This window comes from Trichechus manatus, unplaced genomic scaffold, assembly GCF_000243295.1.
Source record: "Trichechus manatus latirostris isolate Lorelei unplaced genomic scaffold, TriManLat1.0 scaffold00011, whole genome shotgun sequence".
Taxonomy (NCBI): Eukaryota; Metazoa; Chordata; class Mammalia; order Sirenia; family Trichechidae; genus Trichechus; species Trichechus manatus.
This window is the reverse complement of record NW_004443947.1, coordinates 12,350,807-12,369,943: the sequence shown is the minus strand read 5'-3', so window position 1 is coordinate 12,369,943 and position 19,137 is coordinate 12,350,807. Positions and strand designations below refer to the sequence as shown.

The following is a 19,137-nucleotide window of genomic DNA, read 5'->3' as shown; positions in this document are numbered from 1 at the left end:
TCAGGAAGGGAAGTGTATGTGAAGCTTTGCCTACAATGGGAAAGAAATGAATTATTTCATTCCAAAAAAGATTAAAAAAAAAAAAAGAAGAAGAAGCAGTTCAGATGGGCTATTTGGCGATGTCTTCTCAGCCCACACGACTCCAGCTTCAACTCTGAGCTGGTGGTCCAGGCAGAGCTCTAAAGAGGAGGGGGGTGGTCCTAGATCCAAGTCCCAATCATGCTGCAGATGTGCTGTGTGACTTCGTGTGAGTCACCAACCATCCTGGTCTGGTCCCCCTGCCCTGGCATGATAAGCCATGCCTCCCTCAGTGGACTGTTGTAAGCATGAGTGTCTGGCACGTGCTTGTCCTCGAGTGAGAGGTCTGGAACGCCAGAGAGTGAATATCTGTCTGTCTGTCTCCTCCCCAAACCACAAAAGACTTTGAGCTCCTTTGAGAAAGAGGCTGTGTAAATGCAGCACAGTGATAGCGGTCATCATGGCCACCAAGGTGCCAATCTGGGTAATAGGTGGGTCTGCAGTCATCACAGGGACAAAGCTGTGGGGTCCACAGCCAGCCTGCCTGGCCTTGGGTCGGTGCAGGTTCTCAAGGGGCCAAAAACTCCCAGCTGGCCAGGCAGTTAGGATTCTAAGGCATGTTTTTGGGTGGGTTCCTCCCAGTTAGCTCTGCCGAACTGGATGGTCACCGTCTGACCTCCTCCTGGGATGGTCTCAAGCTCTGGAACAGTGGTTCTCACACTCCCATGAGCATCAGAAACACCTGGAGGACTTGTTCAAACAAACTGCTGAGCCCCACTGCCAGGGTGTCTAAACACAGGTCCAAACAGGGCACAAGAGCTTGCGTTTCTAGCCATTTTCCAGGTGATGGTGCTGCTGGTCCCGGGGCCACATTTTGAGAGCCACTGCTCTAGAAAAAATAATGATGATGATGATGACAATGATTAATTCATACCTAGCCAGCGGAGAAACAAGCTTCCTAAGAGGACGTAGCTGCCGGGCCATGAGGCCTGCTCCACGGGCCCAAGCCCTGAGTGTAGTCTGGCCTCCCGCGGAGAGTTTCGCCAGCTGTGGTGTTGAGCTGTAATCGTTGTTTTTCTTCCAGAAGTGTGCTCAGTAGACTGTGGCACTCACGGCGTCTGCATCGGGGGAGCCTGCCGCTGTGAAGAGGGCTGGACAGGCGCAGCGTGTGACCAGCGCGTGTGCCACCCCCGCTGCATTGAGCACGGGACCTGTAAAGATGGGAAATGTGAATGCCGAGAGGGCTGGAATGGTGAACACTGCACCATTGGTAGGCAAACGGCAGGCACCGAAACAGGCACATATTGCTTTATTTTCATAAATCGTAGATCGATAGTGATGGTCGTGCATTGCCACCGGCTGTTCCTTCAGGGACACAGTGCTCTCCAACATTCCTGCTGCCTCTCCAAATCTCCCAGGGGATAGGGGAGGGAAAAGCAAGGTCCCTTGGTTGTTTCCAAAAGGTTTTCCCTTCTTTCCAGAATTCCAGATTGGGAGCAAAGGGACCTGATCAGATTTATATATATATATATCTGAATGACTGGTCTTGGGGAGGGAGAAATGTACATGCATGGGAAATGGTCAGGACCTGGAGGTTTCAAGCACCCCAAATTACTGTGGTCTGCGAATCCCTCTTCAAAGACATTGCCAGCTGGCTGGCTCATTGGATCCGTGCTTGCTGGAAACCATGTGAGTGCATTCATTTTAGACCAGAGTAGATGCAGGCAGGACTCCCAGGTTTCCTTGGGTAGCCACATTCCACTGTAATGGGCTTGGGCATCCTCCTGCTGTCCCCAGGCTTCCGCTCGGGCTCCTGTCTCTTCCCATCACCACCATCATCGCCAAATGCCCTCTCCTCTGGTCCCATCTGATGCTGTCTCAGCCACCTCTCTATATCAGCTTCTTGACCAAGAATGTTGTTTAAAGACCATTTTCTTTGCTGAGAAGTAATTGTTTTGAAGTTTGTTTTTGTTTTTGTTTGTCGTCATCATTGTAGTTTGGGGTAGGACAATACTTTATTGAATTCAATGTACCAGATCAGCCCTTGAACTGAGGAGGTGGGCGCCCGTGCTTTTTGGGTCTCCACATGTCCCAGACAGTTTGAGTTATAAAGTGTCAACCTGCACATCATTTTATCTCTGGTTTTTGCTGTTGTTAAAGTAGCACCAGCCTAAGAGTCATTTTGTGCCAAGCTAGCTAATCCAGTTGCCTACGTGGAAACTCTCAGCAAAGTTTCAAACCAAACTACTGACGTGCCTCATTGAAGTGGCCTTTGATTCCAGCCATCAAGTCTAGAGCACTCTTCTCTGTCCTAGCCCCAAATCCCCAGCCACAGATGAGCCACCTGAAGGGAAAGATGGGACCAGGAGCTTGCTCAGAGCTGGACAAGAGACGGGAAAGAAACAGAGTCAGGAGCTTGCCCAAGAGGTCAGACTCAGTTTCCCATGCTGTTCATTTCGATGGTTAAGCGGAGATAAAGTAGACTCTGTGTTAGATTCCTGTGTTCCATCTGATTGGGCATCCGAGGCGCAGTGTGCAAATTAGGGCCACAACCACAGCACTGGGACCCTGCTGAAACAGTCAGTGGCAGTGAATTGTTTTTGCAATCTCTCAATGACACTCCAGATCCTTGCTCCCCACCCCCTGCCCCTGCAGCTGCTTTCATCTCCAGTTCCCTGCAGAGTCTGAGGGATAATTCAGGAGACTTTCAAGGGAGGGGTGTGCACAGCCCAATACCAAGAGAGCTTAAAATTCTTAACAGTAGTTTCAACTCTTCAGGGGTGTTCCCCGTGATGTACGTTTGCATGCCCAGTGTGCCTCCCTGCAAAGTTCTTGCCAATCAGCAACCTTTGGATAGATCATCCTACCTTCTCTCAATTCACACAGTCCAGCCTCACCTCCCCTTTGCTCTCCCCTTCCCAGGCCTGCCAGGGGGCTAGTGCTCCCACCGTGAAGCCTGCTGGCTCTCTCCTACCTACAACCTGTCTTCACTCAGAAATAGCTGACAAGAGGGCAGCCCAGATGGCTTACAGCAGGGCTCAGCAAACTCCGGCCTGTGGGTCAGATTTGGCCTGCCTCTTGCTTTCGTTCATCCCACGAGCTAAGAATAGTTTTCACATTTTTAAGGGTTGGACAAAAAAAAATCAGAAGAAATATATTTTGTGACACATGAAAATTATATGAAATTCCATTTCCATTTTTATAAACAAAGTGTGATTCAAGCACAGCCACACCCATTGGTTGAGGTATTATCCGCTTTCTCGCTACATCGCAGCGTTGAATAGTCACCACAGAGGTCACATGGCCCACAGAGCCTTTTACAGAAGAGGTTTGCTGATCCCTGAGTTAGAGAGTTGGACAAGTCTTGATGGAGAGAGTAGAGAAAAGGGAGGCAAGTGAACACCTCCATTAGGAAAAGGATACCAACTGTGGCTTGAGGGGTATTAGGGAGAAAGGAAGAAGGGCTAGATATTACAGAGTTGCAGAGGTGAGAAAACAATAGTTGAGTCAAAACATGTCCAGGTCCTTTGAAAACGGAATGGGAAGACCAAAATACTAGCCTCAGTAGAGAAAAGTGAGGATATACCAGTAAGAAAACACGGGCGGTGTTTAGCTCTAGCTAACCGTTTGGGTGAGATGAATGGAAAAAGGTGTTTCTGCTGTTTGAAGTGTTGGGTTCAAATTTCACATTTCCATGAGCTGACACACATGAGTTCTTGAGAGACATACAGAAAGTGCAGATTCCTATGCCAAGTAAATCTCCCCAAATAAAGAGGGTGATGGTCCAGGAAGGTCTCTTATTCAGAACTCTGATCTCCTTTATGAGTCTATGCTGTGTAAGTGATAAAGATCTTTATCACCAAAGCCCTTTCTTGTGGGAAATTAGGACTCTGTGGTTTTATTAGTAGGATATGTGCCAGCTCCTCATAGTTATGTTCATTGGGCTTTTCTTGAAAAAAGCCAACTATACATTGGCTGGTAAGATTTGCTTTTCAAAAACTAGAGAGGTGTTCGTACATGCATAATTGCTTCTTTTGCTTTTCAACCTGTAGCCCCAGAGCTGTTCCATGGCGATTTCGTCTTTTCTTTTGAGCAGATGCTGCTGTCAATTTATTTTAGGTAAATGCCACAATTTACAAGCACAGAATCGGCCCTCCTCCTCCGGGATACTGACAGTCAGAAAGGAAAGGGAGGCTCTTTGGTCCTTTCCAAGCAGAGCCTCAAATGCTATATTTTGAAAATAGAAAATAAATAAGAAGGAAATGGCACCTTGTCAGCAAACAATGCGTTGGGAGACTTAGGGTAAGGCAGAGAAGTGGGTGGTTAGTGTTGGGTGCTTGGGTTGTCTGTGGCATTTTTTCAAAAGGTCATAGTGAGGCAGTTTTCTTAGGATCATTGCAAATAGTCAACCAGACAATTCACGTCAGTACTGTGGATTGCATCTATTTTGCTGTAGGAAGCCAAAAGATAGATAGAAGGAAAGAAAAAGAATGAGGATAAAAGCCCAGACTTCTAAAGCATGGGCAAGTGGAAGCAGCAGGACCTATCCATGTTTGGTCAAAAGCATTTCTGTAATTTCCAATCAAATTATTTATGTTTGGAAATGTAGAGCTTATTACTAAAGATTCAAATGTAAGTTATAACATTTCAGTGTTAACTATTAGAGTTCATTTATCAGACTAGATTCTACCAAGCAATAATTCCTATATTACCTCTTCCTAACAAGTTAAATGGAGCCCTGGTAGTGCAGTGGTTAAGCCTTCAGCTGTTAACCAAAACGTCAGCAGTTCAAATCCACCGGCTGCTCCTTGGAAACCCTATGTGGCAGTTCTACTCTGTCCTATAGGTTCGCTATGAGTCAGAATTGACTCGATGGCAGTGGGTTTTTAACAAGTTAAATACAAGGTTTGACCAATATCTACAGAATTGCAAAGCTAAGAAATATACTTTGAGTCCAGATCAACCACAATACATGTCTATCTTTAGAATGTATTAGCATTATGTGGATAAGCTGCAGTTTACTCTTAGGAATAAATCAGAATGTACGTTATGTGGTTAGAAGAGTTTTATTCTTTAAACACAATCCTGAAATGGATTATTGCTCCTATCACCCACCATCACCACCACCCATTATTAATACTGGGAATTTAACTTTAGAAGGCCTTCTCAAGGCTTTTACACATCAGGACATGAAGGAACCATATTCTTTTATTAGGTCAAAATCACTATCAACTATAGTAAACCTTGATAAACATCTCTTACACTAAAAGCGATGGAATCAATTTCAGTATGTTTTGTGAGCAGATAGTTGGGCAAAATACGGGGAGAGGCAACATTCACATTATCAGGGAATGCATCGAGAGAAGCTAGATGCTAATTGATGATTGTTGTGATTATCTCCTAAATGTGGGCTGCTCAGAGTCCTTGAGTGGTGCAAACAGTTAATGTTTGGTAGCTAACAGAAAAGTCAGAGGTTCAAGTCCACCCAGAGGTGTCTCGGAAGATGAGCTGGTGATCTACTTCTGAAAAAAAAATCAGCCATTGAAAACCCTGGGGAGCACATATCCACTCTGACACACGTGGGGTCGCCGTGAGTCGGAATCAACTCCATGGCAACCGATGGGCTGCCCAGACATCTACTCTGAATAATACAAACTAACACACCCACAGAATAAATCCTCCAAGGCTAGCTACTTCCCTATCCTGGGTAAACTGTTTGATATCCAAGTAATGTCTGTGATGGTTATTCCAACCTGTTTATTTTGTCTGTGTGGTCCTGACCTGCCAAATGTGTTTCAGAGTCACAAGGACCTGATCACTAGGACCATGGGGGGCTGAGTGACTTGCCTATGTGTCACAAGTCATAACAGTTTTCTTTCCCCTCAATCACACTGGGACCCTCCTATTTTTCCTCTTTAATTGATTGGGAAAAGAAATAGGTTCTTGTGATGTTAATAAGGAAAATGAATCTTTACCCAAGGTAGAACCAGCCGTGTGACAATCTGATGTGCTGATTAAGTGCTTGTAATCAGAAGAAGACAGGGTCACAGTCCGAGAGAGAGAGCTTAGGGGGCTACGGGGAACAGATTGGGAAGAAAGTGACTATAAAAATTAACCAGCTTCAGGCAGGGTACAGATGCTCCTGCATTTCATTCCAGTTTCATTCTCAGTTATGGAAACTTGGATCTGCTGTTGTCCTTGAACATTTGAGCCTTCATGACTCTATGATGAGATCAAGTTGAGACGGAATTAGCCACCGTGGAGCCATTCTTATCACTAAGGCCTGTGAAAGCAGCTAATTCTCTGATTGGTTAATTAAGCTATTCCTCCAGAGGTTATTTTTGTAGCCTATCCTAGCAGCTCCATCTTTTTGAAGTGAAATTCTGAAGTGACCGCCTTTCACTGCTAAGAATTATGGGCAAACTTTCAGCAAAGTGCAATAGGTGTTACACTGATTTTTTATTTGTTTGTGTTCTTTTTTTGTTTTTTTCTCTATCTCTCACAATTTGGCCAAAAATGTGAGCCTTCTCATTGCGGATCAGGAATCACCATGTGCTCACAAGTTGTCTATGGTCTGGGTTAGACTGTCCAAGATTTCCTACCCAAATCCAGAACAAGGACTGGGACGTAGAAGTTACAGGAACACATTTTCAACTTATTGCAAAAAAAAATAAATTAAATTAAAGAACTGCCTTACAAGTAGTGAGATTCCCATCACGGGAAGTGTTTGCTTTCTTGTCCTCAATGTCGAAGAGAGGCATCTATTATCAGGTGAAAAATAGGCAAGATAGATACAAATCTCCCTTTAACTTTTATGTCTCAACCATTCTGTGATTTCAGTGGAAATACGTTTTGTGTTTGCTTCCTAAGTAATTTATTAATATCTGTCCATATAATTAGCTCCCATCAAAAAAGAAAAGAGGAGAAGAATTCTTGGTGTTTTAGCTCCGTGGGGAGGATTGACTTGGGATCATCTCTGTACCATCTTCTTAATGTTTCAGAGCAACTGGTTGATACCCCCCACCCCATGACAGGGCCAGATCCCACAAGTAAATAGCTTGATGTGAAGTGTTATTGACTTCACAAGAGCAAAGAACTCAAAACAGTTCAGAACTCTTGGAACAGAAACTCACAGGTAGACATTGGATGAGGAAGATTCTAGACTCAGAAGAAAGGAAAACGTGTAAGAGTAAGAGCTGTTGAAAAAAATGGCATGTGCTGCCCTAGTAGTAAGTGCTCTGTCACCTGAGCTTTTACAGAGAATCAAAGTTCCTTCCAAGTCTACATTCTAGGTTCCCAAAGTATGCACTAAAAGGGAAGACACAATAAAGAGGGCCCCAGAAAGCCCAGACCCTGTAGATATTTGTGACAGACACGTTTCTCATCATGTGCTATCTGTGTCATTGTGGTGTCATGAAGAATAGATTGGCCAAGGAAAGGGGAGATCTGTGTTGTAGCTTGACTCTGCCTAGAACATTCTGTGTACCTTTGGACAAGTTGCCCAACCTTTCTGGCCTCAGTTTCTTCACAGAGGAAAATTACCAACCACATAATTGCTTTCCAGCGTGCAGTATGCACACGAGATGATTTTGTTGGTGTACAAAGACGTTTTATTGAATAGTTACGTAGAGTTTTTAAAAATAAGTATTAAGGGAAAAGATAACTAGCACATCAAACTCTTGATTCTACAGGTATTATTGCTTAGGGATATGGCTAAAGTAGGTAACGATGTTAGACCTGAGTAAATTTAAAGAAAAATATTAAGTAAATAACAGTCCAGATATTGCAAATATCACAAATGCTGTATGTGATTGACTGAATTTAGAGCATGCTTGGATGAGGCAATCTCTATGGACCTGTCCATTTTGCATAATTTTATTACTTTTGATGGAAAATCATATGAATAAGCCATGCAATCAAGCCTTTCTCTCATCTCTAAGTGGCGGTCAGTGTAGGCTCCCATAGTATGCACTAAAGACTTTGCATTGAAGGGATAGATACAGCAGTGTTGGCCCTGCTGATGCGTTGTTGAATTGTTGAAGGTAGTTGATCATGCTTTTTTGTTAGCTTGTTTGTTTGTTTATCTGCTCACGGCAGTTCCAGTTTATATCTGGTTTCCTTAGGAAATTCTTTTGTACACTGAAGAAGTTCTTTGCAGAGTTTGAGTAATCGGGCCCCACTTTATCCATTTATACCTATATTTTTTAATAAAAAGAAATGTTCTTAAAGTAAAGGTTCACCTTCTGCATTCACTTCACTTGGATTCAGGGTAGTGCAAACATGATAAGGAAGTGCTTAAGGACACAGACTCTCGTGTTGGTCTACCTGAGATCGAATGCTGGCAGGTTTCCTGATCTCTGTGGACCTTAGTTTCTTTGTCTGTGAAATGGGAATACTAAATAATTCCTATTTCATTGGGTTGTATGTAAAGTGCTTGGCACAGTACCTACCATAAAGTAAGAGCCAAACAAATGTGAGCTAATATCATCATCGTCATCACCACTACCACCCCCAACACCATCATTATCTAGTACTAATGTGAAATAAATTAAAGAATAGGGGAGGATCTTCAAAATAAACTTCTCAGTAAGACATTTCCTCCACCTTTAACCTCCTTTTCATGTATCTGCCTCCAGTCCATCAAGCAGTTAGTAGTACATCAAAAATAATACCTACCTACTACCCGTTTCCCAAGCTAAGGCTTTTTCTGCAACCTTGAATTTGCTGGCATCTGGGTCTTACAAAGAAACATAAACTGCCTCTCTTACCTGGAATTGAACCTGTGTATTTTACCGAACAGCCCAGATTCTATGTGGAATCAAATTTCTGAATAGTCTTATGTTTAAAAAAATAAAAATAAAAAGTTGCTGTCCAGTCGATTTCAACTCATGGCAATCCCATGTGTGTCAGAGTAGAACTGTGCTCCATAGGTTCTCAATGGCTAATTTTAAATCATCAGGACTTTCTTCCCAGGCACCTCTGGGTGGCCTAGAACCTCTAACCTTTTGGTTAACAGCCATTGCACCACCCATGAACTTCATCCTTATGTTAATAGAGCCTTATTGTGAAATTGGGGTTGACTGCTTTAACCCAAAGTTTCTCAAACTAGACATTTTGGCTCTATTCTGGTGGAGCCAAGAGGACTATGAGAATTTGTTTTTAATTCTGGGTTATAGTAAGTACAGTTTAAAAGAAAAAACTTCTCATTTGAAGTATTATTTTGAAATTCTGCAATTATTGAATAAAATAAAACTTTAGTTTTTTTAAGTCAGTGTTTCTCAAACTAGGGACCACAGATATATTCTCGAGGAGTTTGGAAGGACACTGTGTTCTGCTTTAAGAGTGAATCTGGCATTTCCCAGCTTGAGGATGCTGACTGCTCAGTGTCCCATAGAACACACTCTCCTGGCCTCTCTTTTTCTTACGCCTTGTCTTTCCTTCATGACTCTGGGTTCCAAGATTATATTTGCACTAGCCCCAGGTGGCACAAACATTTTACACTTGACTACTAACCAGAAGGTTGGCTGTTTGAACCCACCCAGTGGCGCCATGGAACAAAGGACTGGCGACCAGCTTAGGTAAAGATTATAGCTGAGAAAACCTTATGAAGCAGTTCTACTCTGTAACACATGGGGTCAGTATGAGTCGGAATTGACCCAATGACAAGGGGTTTTTTTTGTTGTTGTTTTGGTTTCTGTGCATCAAGGAGGAACCCAGGAGACCCAACTTTGACTCAGTCAAAAAGCACACATGCATTTTGGAGAATCAAAATTCTCACTGATGCGCTGTCCCCATTCAGCCCTATACACTTCACAATTACCCTCATTCTCCCCACGCTGCAATTGCTTGGCTCCTTGGAGCATGACACACGTGTAACATCTGGGGATTATGTGCAATTCCTTGGCTCATCTGCTGGGTTATCAGGAGCCACACAGGGTATCCCAGATGTTCAGGTAAGAAACAGATTTTGTACTTCCTCCTAAGTTGCCTGCCTAATGGGGTTCAATCTTGTACCAACCTTCTTCCTTCACAGCATTCAATTTCACAAGTCCTTTTTAAAAGGCTTGCCTTTCCTGCCTTCGGTAAATAGGGTGTCATCATTTTAAAGACCTGCCAGTCCAAGGCTGGGCATAGTGCTTGTGTCCTTATGCTTTTTGTCATGCACTTCTATGAATCATTATAATCAGCACACAGAAGGCCACCATATCATTGGCATCTCTGAGCTTTTCTCTTTATGGGCAATAAAGGAAACACACACACACACACACACACACACACACACACACACACACACACGCACACAAAAAAAATAGCTGCTAGGAGAAATTTAAGTATTCCATCATAAACATTCTCAGGATGATTACAATGGATTAAATTACAAGAGAAAATGCATTTACTTAATCTCTCCCCTAGTTAAAAAAATATCCCTAGTTTTAAGTAAAGTGTTTGTTTTTTAAAAAATATATTTTCATTGTAATCAGTAAGGGAGAGGCTTATTTGGTCCTCGGTGATATGATACAACATCTGCAAAGTAATTAAAAGTTACCAGCCAGAATTTTTTCATGATTAAGATCTTTAAGAAGCCAGACCAGTCTTTTCTCATGGCTGCCGCTATGGGATTCGTGACAAACTACCTCATTTCATGGTCCATGGTGGCATTATTCTCTTTCCGTTCCCAGATCCTTGAAGATGTGGTTGACGCCTCTTGGCCAAAAAGGGTCAAATGAAGAAATTAACTTAGCAGAGGTTTACTATACCTTTCCAAGTGAGCTGGGGTAACAGTCAAAACGAGACTGGCAGGCGACCAAAATGTTCATGACGTAGAACAGGGGCACACTCCTGCTCTTCATGGGTTATTCTAACACTAATAGAACTCAAATTGCCCCGAGCTCTACAATCCTGCCTCACAAATAAGGATTCATTAACATCACCTCTCTAATTTCATGGCTTGCCCCAGCTGCAATGCTCACTCCCTACTCTCACTCCAAATGTTTGTAGAAAATTCCAGGGGTGTCTCACACGTTCAAGTTTAGTCCCTCCAGATCCTTCAATATGGTCTCCTCATTGAAGCTTGATGCCTACAGAATCCACTCAAGGGGAATCCTGCAGCACTTCCACTACGGCCAGCGTCCATGCCAGGGCTGTGATCTCCTGCCCCCAACCTGTACTCTTTAGTGACCACATTACTGACGTCCTGCTGTGGTTACACGGTGAAGGAGAGAATGCCACACCCCCTACGCTGTGGAACTTTGTCACCAGGGACCCACAGCAGCAGGACTGCATCCCACATTCCTTTGAGAAAACAGGACTTCATTTTTTTTTTTTTTTTTTTTTGCCTATAGCCCCTCTCCCCATAACTGAGGTCTTGCCCTAGGGCTGGGCTGTGGAATAAACCCCATAATGTTCTTTCATTTCTTCTCTTCCTCTCACCCTCAGACACCTTCCGGAGACCCGGGAGTGAAAAACCCATTGTTATCAAGTCGATTCCAATTCATAGCAACCCTATAGGACAGAGTAGAACTGCTCCATAGGGTGTCCAAGGAGCGGCTGGTAGATTCGAACTGCCGACCTTTTGGTTAGCAGCTGAGCTCTTAACCACTGCGCCACCAGGACTCCGGGGGTGATAGCAGATGCTTACAATTTCATCCAACACAGCCAGTGTCTGAACCCCAGCTTAGACACAATCAGGACTCCTGTGTTTAGACAATCAGCTCTGTAAGAAAATCTCTTTGTTCCTCCTCATGTAGGTTAAAGGCTGCCTTCATTTTCAGCCAGCTCAGCTGCAAAAGAAAGAGTCCCTGTGATCTCCCACCTTCGTAGTAATCGTGTAACAGGAGAAATGGAGAGGGAACTGCTTACCTATATCCTAGACTCCACTTCCAAGCAGTTTCTGGCATGGCTTCCTCTAGTCAAGCACCTGGCTCAAACTGTACATCACAAAAGCTACATCCTGGCAGACCCAAGAGAAGAGAGGGGTTAACTGACATTCTAGAGACAGAAAACCAAAAACCAGTTGCTACGGAGTTGGTACAAGGCAACCCCTTGTGTTTCAGAGTAGAACTATGCTCCATAAGGTTTTCAATGGCTGGTGTTCCGGAAGTAAATCAGCAGGGCTTTCTTTCGAGGTGCGTCTGGATAGACCCAAACCTCCAACCTTTCAGTTAGCAGTTGAGAGCCTTAAAGATCTGCACCATCCCCACATAAGTGTTTGCTGTCCAGGAGGAATTAAAAGAGCTGAGAGTCCTGGACCACAAATTCTGAGTTTAGCCACGACAGCAACTTCGCAATGAAGTCGGTTAGATCTTGCCCCGAAGGGTCATCTGTCTAAAGCTGTAAGCAGAGTGATTGGCTCTGATAAGTGTGAATTGCATTTCTTTACGTTTTTAAAATTATGCTTGAACTTCAAGAGAGATTGCCAGACAGCCTTGTCTCGTTTTCTAAAAACAAATGCCAGGGGGTGAGGAGCCCCAAAGATTATAAAATAACCACCTCACAAGCACAGAGGAAACATTTGGACCTGATTTTATTCCAACAAGTTAGTAAGTGTCGATCACTGATCACGATGCTGCGTCTGAGACTTACCCTCCCTAATGACAGGAAGCGCAAAGCGGTGGCTTCGGCTTTGCAGAGAGCACCCTGGCAACAGGGCAATGGGATTGTTTCTCTCCATTCCATTTGGTGTGTGCGCACAGGAAGCCTAAATGTCACTGATGATTGCAATTCCCATGAATAGGGAGAGACAGTGAAGATATTGGAGGAGGTGAGAGAAACTAGTTCTTTGCAATTAATCGAGGGACTACAGGCAAGTCAGGCTGGGTCCCTTAAGTATGTTGCTATCCACTTCTCACTCTACTTTGAATATGAACTGATTTAACTTTTTATTTCCATTTGATAGAGCCAAGAAAGGTCTGTATCCATTCACTTACAGACCTACTCTCTGGGGCTCTCATACAGGAAATGTTACATATCAAGGAGAAGCCAGCACAGAAAATAGTATACTCAGAATTAAGCAGTTTGGAACACATAACATACATCAATACCCACTGTAAACTCTCAATGTCTCCCAAATTGTTTCTAAAATGCAAAATCTTCCTTTTTGCTAACTTCTAACTATTAACACCATTGTTATAGTAGTTATTGTGCATTCAGAGGCAGGCCCAGCATGCAAGTGAGTAGCAAAGGGATTACACACATGGGCTTTGAAACCCAACAGGCTTGGCTTCGAATCCAGCCTCCATCACTTACAAGTTGGGTGACTTTTGACAAGTTATTATCTTCAATGCCGTTGTTGTTCTGAGTTGCCATCAAATTGGCTCTGACTCATGGCGAGTCCTGTGCCGTGTCCATGAACTTCGATATGTATGAGCCCAGAAGCAGAGGTCAGGGGAGCTAAACCTCCTATGTTACCTCAGCTCTTCCGTGCCTCTCCTCCTATCTCACTCTTCTGGTAGTTGCTTATGGGGACACCTGGCTTCCATTCCTTCAAGAAGGGAGAACACAGGGAGCGAGATACTGAAATGGTCCAGTTAGCATCCTGCTGCCAGCTCCAGGAACCAACCAAAACCCATTACCATCAAGTCAATTCTGACTCATGGCAACCGCATGAGTTACAGAGTAGAACTGCACTCCATCAGGTTTTCTTGGCTGTAATGTTTACAGAAGCAGATCCCCAGACCTTTCTTCCGAAGCATCGCTGGGTGGGTTCGAACTGCCAACCTTTAGGTTAGTAGACCAGGGCAAACCATTTGTGCTACCCAGGTATCTTAGCTCCAGGAATAGGGATGTTGTAAACTTAGGAAATACACATATGTCTCATCTGTGCCATGTCTGGGCTCCACACCTCCTCTTACTGGTTCCAGCTGAGCAATGACAGCTATGTTCACTCACTCGAGAAACATTTATTGAGCACCTAGTGTGTACCAGCACTGTGCCAGCCCCCTCTGTGTGAGTATTGCTGGGGCAGCAGGGACAACATAGAAGTGGTTTGCAGTGGGACAGGTCTGAGGAACTGTCGACCTCAACTGCCTTTTTACCCACATGAAGTGTTGCTGTTTTCTACCACATAACACCCTTCCTGGTGTTTCTGCCATAATTTTTGGTTAATTTTCCAACATCGTGCCTTGCTCCAGCTTCCCAAGGAGATCGGCGTAAGGATGGGAGACTTTAACTTCAAATAGTAGTTTATATTCATTTGTCACACAGTGTAATTACATAAAAGAAAGCAGTCAGGTATCAAACTGTGTGGATACACACAAATGACTCCCTCATAAGTGTTAATATTTCCTACAACAGAGGAAATTTAGCTAAATCAAATAAAGATGGCAACTCATTAAAATTTGATTTTCCTTCCTATCCATTTTTATCTTTTAATCTCCCCTTTATGGTACAACTTGTTCTGTTAAATAGCATGCATTAATTAAATCTCATCTTCTCTTAGCTATATCTATATTTTTATTTATTACAAAAACATTCAGATGCTTATAATCTAATTTAGTTGGATTACTGCTTGGACATCTCTAAGTAAGGAAACCTGAAGCTTTTAAAGTGGAATTACTGGCAAGGGGAGGGAGTGGGAAAAACCAAGTTCTCTTCTCATTTTCTGCTGGCAGGTGGTGTTGGAAAGGCTTTTCCTTTGTAAGAGGAGTTCGCCTAGATTTGGATAATGAGGGTACTATGAATTCAGACAGGAGCCTTGGTGGCACAGTGGTTAAATGTTTAGCTTCTAATGGAAAAGCCGGAGGTTTGAACTCACCAGTGGCTCCGCAGGAGAAAAGACCTGGCAAACTTCTCCTGTAAAGATTAAAAACAAAAACCAAACCTGTTGCTGTTGAGTCGATTCCAACCCATAGCGACCCTATAGGACCGAGTAGAACTGCCCCATAGGGTTCCCAAGGAGCAACTGGTGGATTTCAACTGTGGAGCTTTTTGGCTAGCAGCTGTAGCTCTTAACCAATGTACCGCCAGGGCTCCCCTGTAAAGATTACAGCCTTGGAAACCCTGTGGGGCAGTTCTACTCTGTTCTGTAGGGTTGCTATGAGTCAGAATCAACTCGGCAGCACACAACAAAACAACATGAATTCAGGATCTTTGTTGATTTAGGGAAAGGGGAGGGAGGGCAGAATCTACAGAAAGAGTTGTAAAGTCAGATACCCCTACATGAGTGAGGCAAGAACAACGTGAGCGAGTGCATTAGATCAGGTATAAGGCAAGAGGAAGTGGTAGCAAATTGGAAACTGAGCGTCCCATCTACAAAGGGCAAACACGACTCAGCTCTAGCTGAACATTGCCGTGTAGAAATGTAACTTTAATCTCGCCAAAATCTCCAATATTCCAATAGAAGGCAGAAATCAGGATTGTTAAGCATACTCTCTGTTATGGATTGAATTGTGTCCCCAAAAAATATGTGTTGGAATCCTAAACCCTGTATGTGTAGATGTAATCCCATTTGGAAATAGGGTTTTCTTTGTTATGTTAATGAGGCCATATCAGGGTAGGGTGTGTCTTAAACCGAATCACCTTCGATATATAAAAAGAGCAGATTAGGCACAAAAACAAGCAAGCATTAATGGAGGAAAGATAGATGCCACGTGGAAATTGCCAAGAACTGAGGAACTCCAAGCCTAGAGAAGCTGAGACAAGGATTTCCCCCAGAGCAGTCAGAGAGAGAGCCTTCCCCTAGAGCCAGTGCCCTGAATTCAGACATCTAGCATCCTAAACTGTGAGAAAACATATTTCTGTATCTTAAAGACACCCACTTCCTATATTTTTGTTACAGCAGCACTAAGGACTAAGACATTCAACCAGTTTTCAAATGTTGGCAAGCGATTCAAAATGCCTTAAAACACCCTACAAGCCATTGAAACAAGACTGGAATCAGAGGTTTAACTAGTACACGGCAGGTGAGGCAGATATCGCACTGGCCCTGGGCATGTGGCGCCACTGAGCAGTTTCTATTAACCTCATATGGCCAGTGGTGTATCTGTGAAAAATGGCGCCCACGGCAAGCACTGAAATTGCACCCCTGTCCGAACATCTGACACCTTTCTTTTAGATAACTTTACCCGTAATAACAGCTCAAAAATTCAAGTCAAGCTCATTGATCTTTTCATTAACACATTACCGTGCTGAAGGAAGGACATTGGGCCTTACCAGGTTAATAGAAACTGCTCAGTGGCGCAGTGCACCCAGGGCCAGTGAAATACCCTAGATACTCACGCACCATTTATTTGCAGCCACTTGACACTCATCCTCCAGTGCAAGATTAGCATGGAAATATCATTTGGCTGGATTGAGACTGGGATAGCTTTGGCTTCTTCTGTTTTTATGCCCCAACTCTCCTTGGTGACTGGTTTAAGCTGGTGGGAGTCTCATTACCATGGTATAATGATGATACTTTGCACTTACATGGTGAATTTTCTCCAAGGAGCTCAAAAGATTTTGTGTTGCCTCAGTAAACCTCACAGCAAGCCTGTGAGGCAGGCAGGTAGCTATTGCCCTAAACAATGAGCAGCAACGGAGAGTATTTTACACAAGGCAGTTAGGGGTTGACTCATTGGTTTAATTCCAAGGTGCACACAATTGCCAAATATAGCATTCAAGAAGCATGGGCAGGGTTTCCCAGTACCGCCTCCTCTGCCCCCCTTCTTGGCTTCTTATCTTCCTTCCATCTGCTCCAGCTGACAGCAAAGCCCTAAATCTCAACCATAAATACAAGCCCACCAAGCCAGTGACTAATTCCTGTTGTGCGTGTGAGTGTGTGCATGTCTGTGTGTGCATGCATGTGTGTGCCCCCATCTGACTTCCTGGCAGGCCCAGCATGGTACATCTGCACCCATTACAACATGTCTCTGCATTGGTCATTGGTCTAATACCATGTTCTGAAACACCACTGTTGCAAATGTTCAGGACCTAGAAACTCTGAATGGGTATCCTCAGGATGCCGGATACCTGCATCTTACTAACAGTGCTTAATAATTCGTGCAACTTGGGGCCCCTATGTCCCTTTCTCTTCCCTAGACTGGTGGAATTGCAGCTGTGAAGAAGTCTTTCCCATAAAGAGTTGTCATGTACACCCTCTCTCTGGCTACAATGGATTAACAGGAGTGGCCATGGAAAACAGCCACATTGAAGGCTGGAGTAGTGCAGTGGAGGGCCAGAAACAAGGGTCCTCTCTGAGTTGTCTTGGGTGGAACGCCCAAGAAAGTCAGTCTGACCCAGAAGTGACTGGAGCTCTTAGCTTGGTCACAGTGCTTTGCTGCGCTGTCCGCCTGCCCAGTCCCTTCCCTTCTGCTTCGTGGCCAGGTTCACACTATCCCTGCTCTACTCAGGGCAATTCCTTGGGCTTTGCAGGCATGTCCCAGAGAAAAGACTCCAGTCCTGCAGTGTAAACCTGTTGATCTTTTTCCCAGGACAGCACAGCAGAAGTATCCCGTGTTTTCTAGATTACTTTGCTATCCCTTCCAAATTGTCTCATATGGGGTTTCTGATTCCTGGGAACAGTTCCCAGCGTGATATTCTAGTAGAATCATTCACATCCTCTGCATGCGGGCATGACATAAACATCCTTCAGAGGCAGATTCAAACCCAGAGAACCACCTGGCCGTTTTAAATGCATGCATTGGGGAGGTAACTAGACCCATTGACATTGGAGCTACAGAGGCTGACATAGCCACCAGCTTCCCATCTGATCCTGTGAGTCAGGACACTCTTCTTTTAGAGTCAAAGGAATCTGCCTTTTCCAGGGATGAACATTTTAAAGATCCCACAGAAAAGCACTGGAAATCCCTCCTCGATCTCATCAGAACCGGGAATTGACTGAGCATTCAGAATCCAGCAAGATGTTTTAGCTCTTCCCAGTAGATCAAAATCAATACTGAATATTTAAAAGGTACGTAGATTTTTAAAAGCCATTTCTTTACGTAATGAGCAGATAAAGAAATGACTTTTTTGCTGCCTTGGAAGAAATCAACTTTTGCTTTCCACTTTGCTGTTCAGAGTGGAAGCTGTGCCCACTTTCAAAGGTCAACCAAGGCTCCTCTTTATCTTCATTCATCATACCTATCAAAGTATCAGACAGATCAATCATAATTTGTATTTCTCGCACACAGACACAAACGTGCCTTCTTGGGAGTTAAAGGGGCACAAAATTGAAGACATCTCTGTCATAATAGCCTCAGGGTGACAGTCTAGAAATTCAGAAACATCAGGGAAACCACATGCATCTTCGGTGCTGCCAAGTCCAGTAATGCCAACAGAGACAAATGTTGCACAGCGCGCAGACAGCCCTGAGAGAGAATGTCAGCGCCAGTGACCCTCGCAGCAGGTCTGCAGCAGATTCGAGCCCACCGGGCTGAGCTGGCCTTCCAGTTAACTTGACTTCTCAAATAAGATGGTGAAACTCAGGGGGACCCACTCGTCATCAGGGAGTTTGGCCACCAGAGATTTCAGTTCCAGCCCTGCCCAGGGTTCGGCAAAAGTTGAGGTGAAAACCCCGTGTGGGCTAAGCTCATGGCCAGACCCACAGGTCATTCTAAGTCATGTCTGTCTTACTGATCTCAGTGTACTGGGTTGGCTTTTTCTTGACATTTAAATTTCTGCTTCCATCACCAGAGAGATTGGGTTACGCTAAGTAATGTAACTTTAAAATATTTTCTGAGCAGTAAAAGCAAATGATTGCAGTGTTATAAAATCATGTCTTTTAGGAGACGTTAAAATGGTACTGATACTGATCGCAGTGAGGTAAAAAGCCATGAGCCAAGACTTTGAGGGGAAGGAGGCAGAGGGCCTGAAAACAGCATGAGGCAGATACATTAAAAAAAAGTTAAAGCCAAGCCAAGAATAGCTTCAGAAGCTGGAAATGCGCATTGCTGAGGGTTTTCCTTTTAATTTGCTTTTCCTCCCACACTGTGGCCTTACCCCATTCTATTATAACCTTGACAATGCCTCCCAAGAAAGGTGGTATCTGCAGAGCCTGTTCCTTTTGTTTGGCCAACCCTGGCACCCAGCAGCAAAGCATACTATGCAGAAAAGACCCTAAATCATACCCTGTCTTGCAGCCTGGCATATAGCAGGTGCTCAATATGTGCTGGCTGGATTGACTTTCCATGGGTCTGACCCTCC

General features: G+C 44.1%; 1 protein-coding gene across 5 annotated transcripts in view; it reads left to right on the top strand.

Annotated features, from left to right (window-relative positions):
• The window catches only part of TENM2 (teneurin transmembrane protein 2), a 1,072,759-nt gene that overhangs the window by 928,072 nt on the left and 125,550 nt on the right, over positions 1-19,137 (top strand). For 4 of the 5 annotated variants that reach the window (XM_012560118.1, XM_012560117.1, XM_012560116.1 and 1 more), the window contains one exon: positions 1,103-1,315. In XM_012560118.1, the coding sequence (XP_012415572.1) occupies positions 1,103-1,315 (213 nt within the window). The remainder of the gene's footprint in view (positions 1-1,102; positions 1,316-19,137) is intronic. The other variant, XM_004371224.1, reaches the window with a different exon arrangement.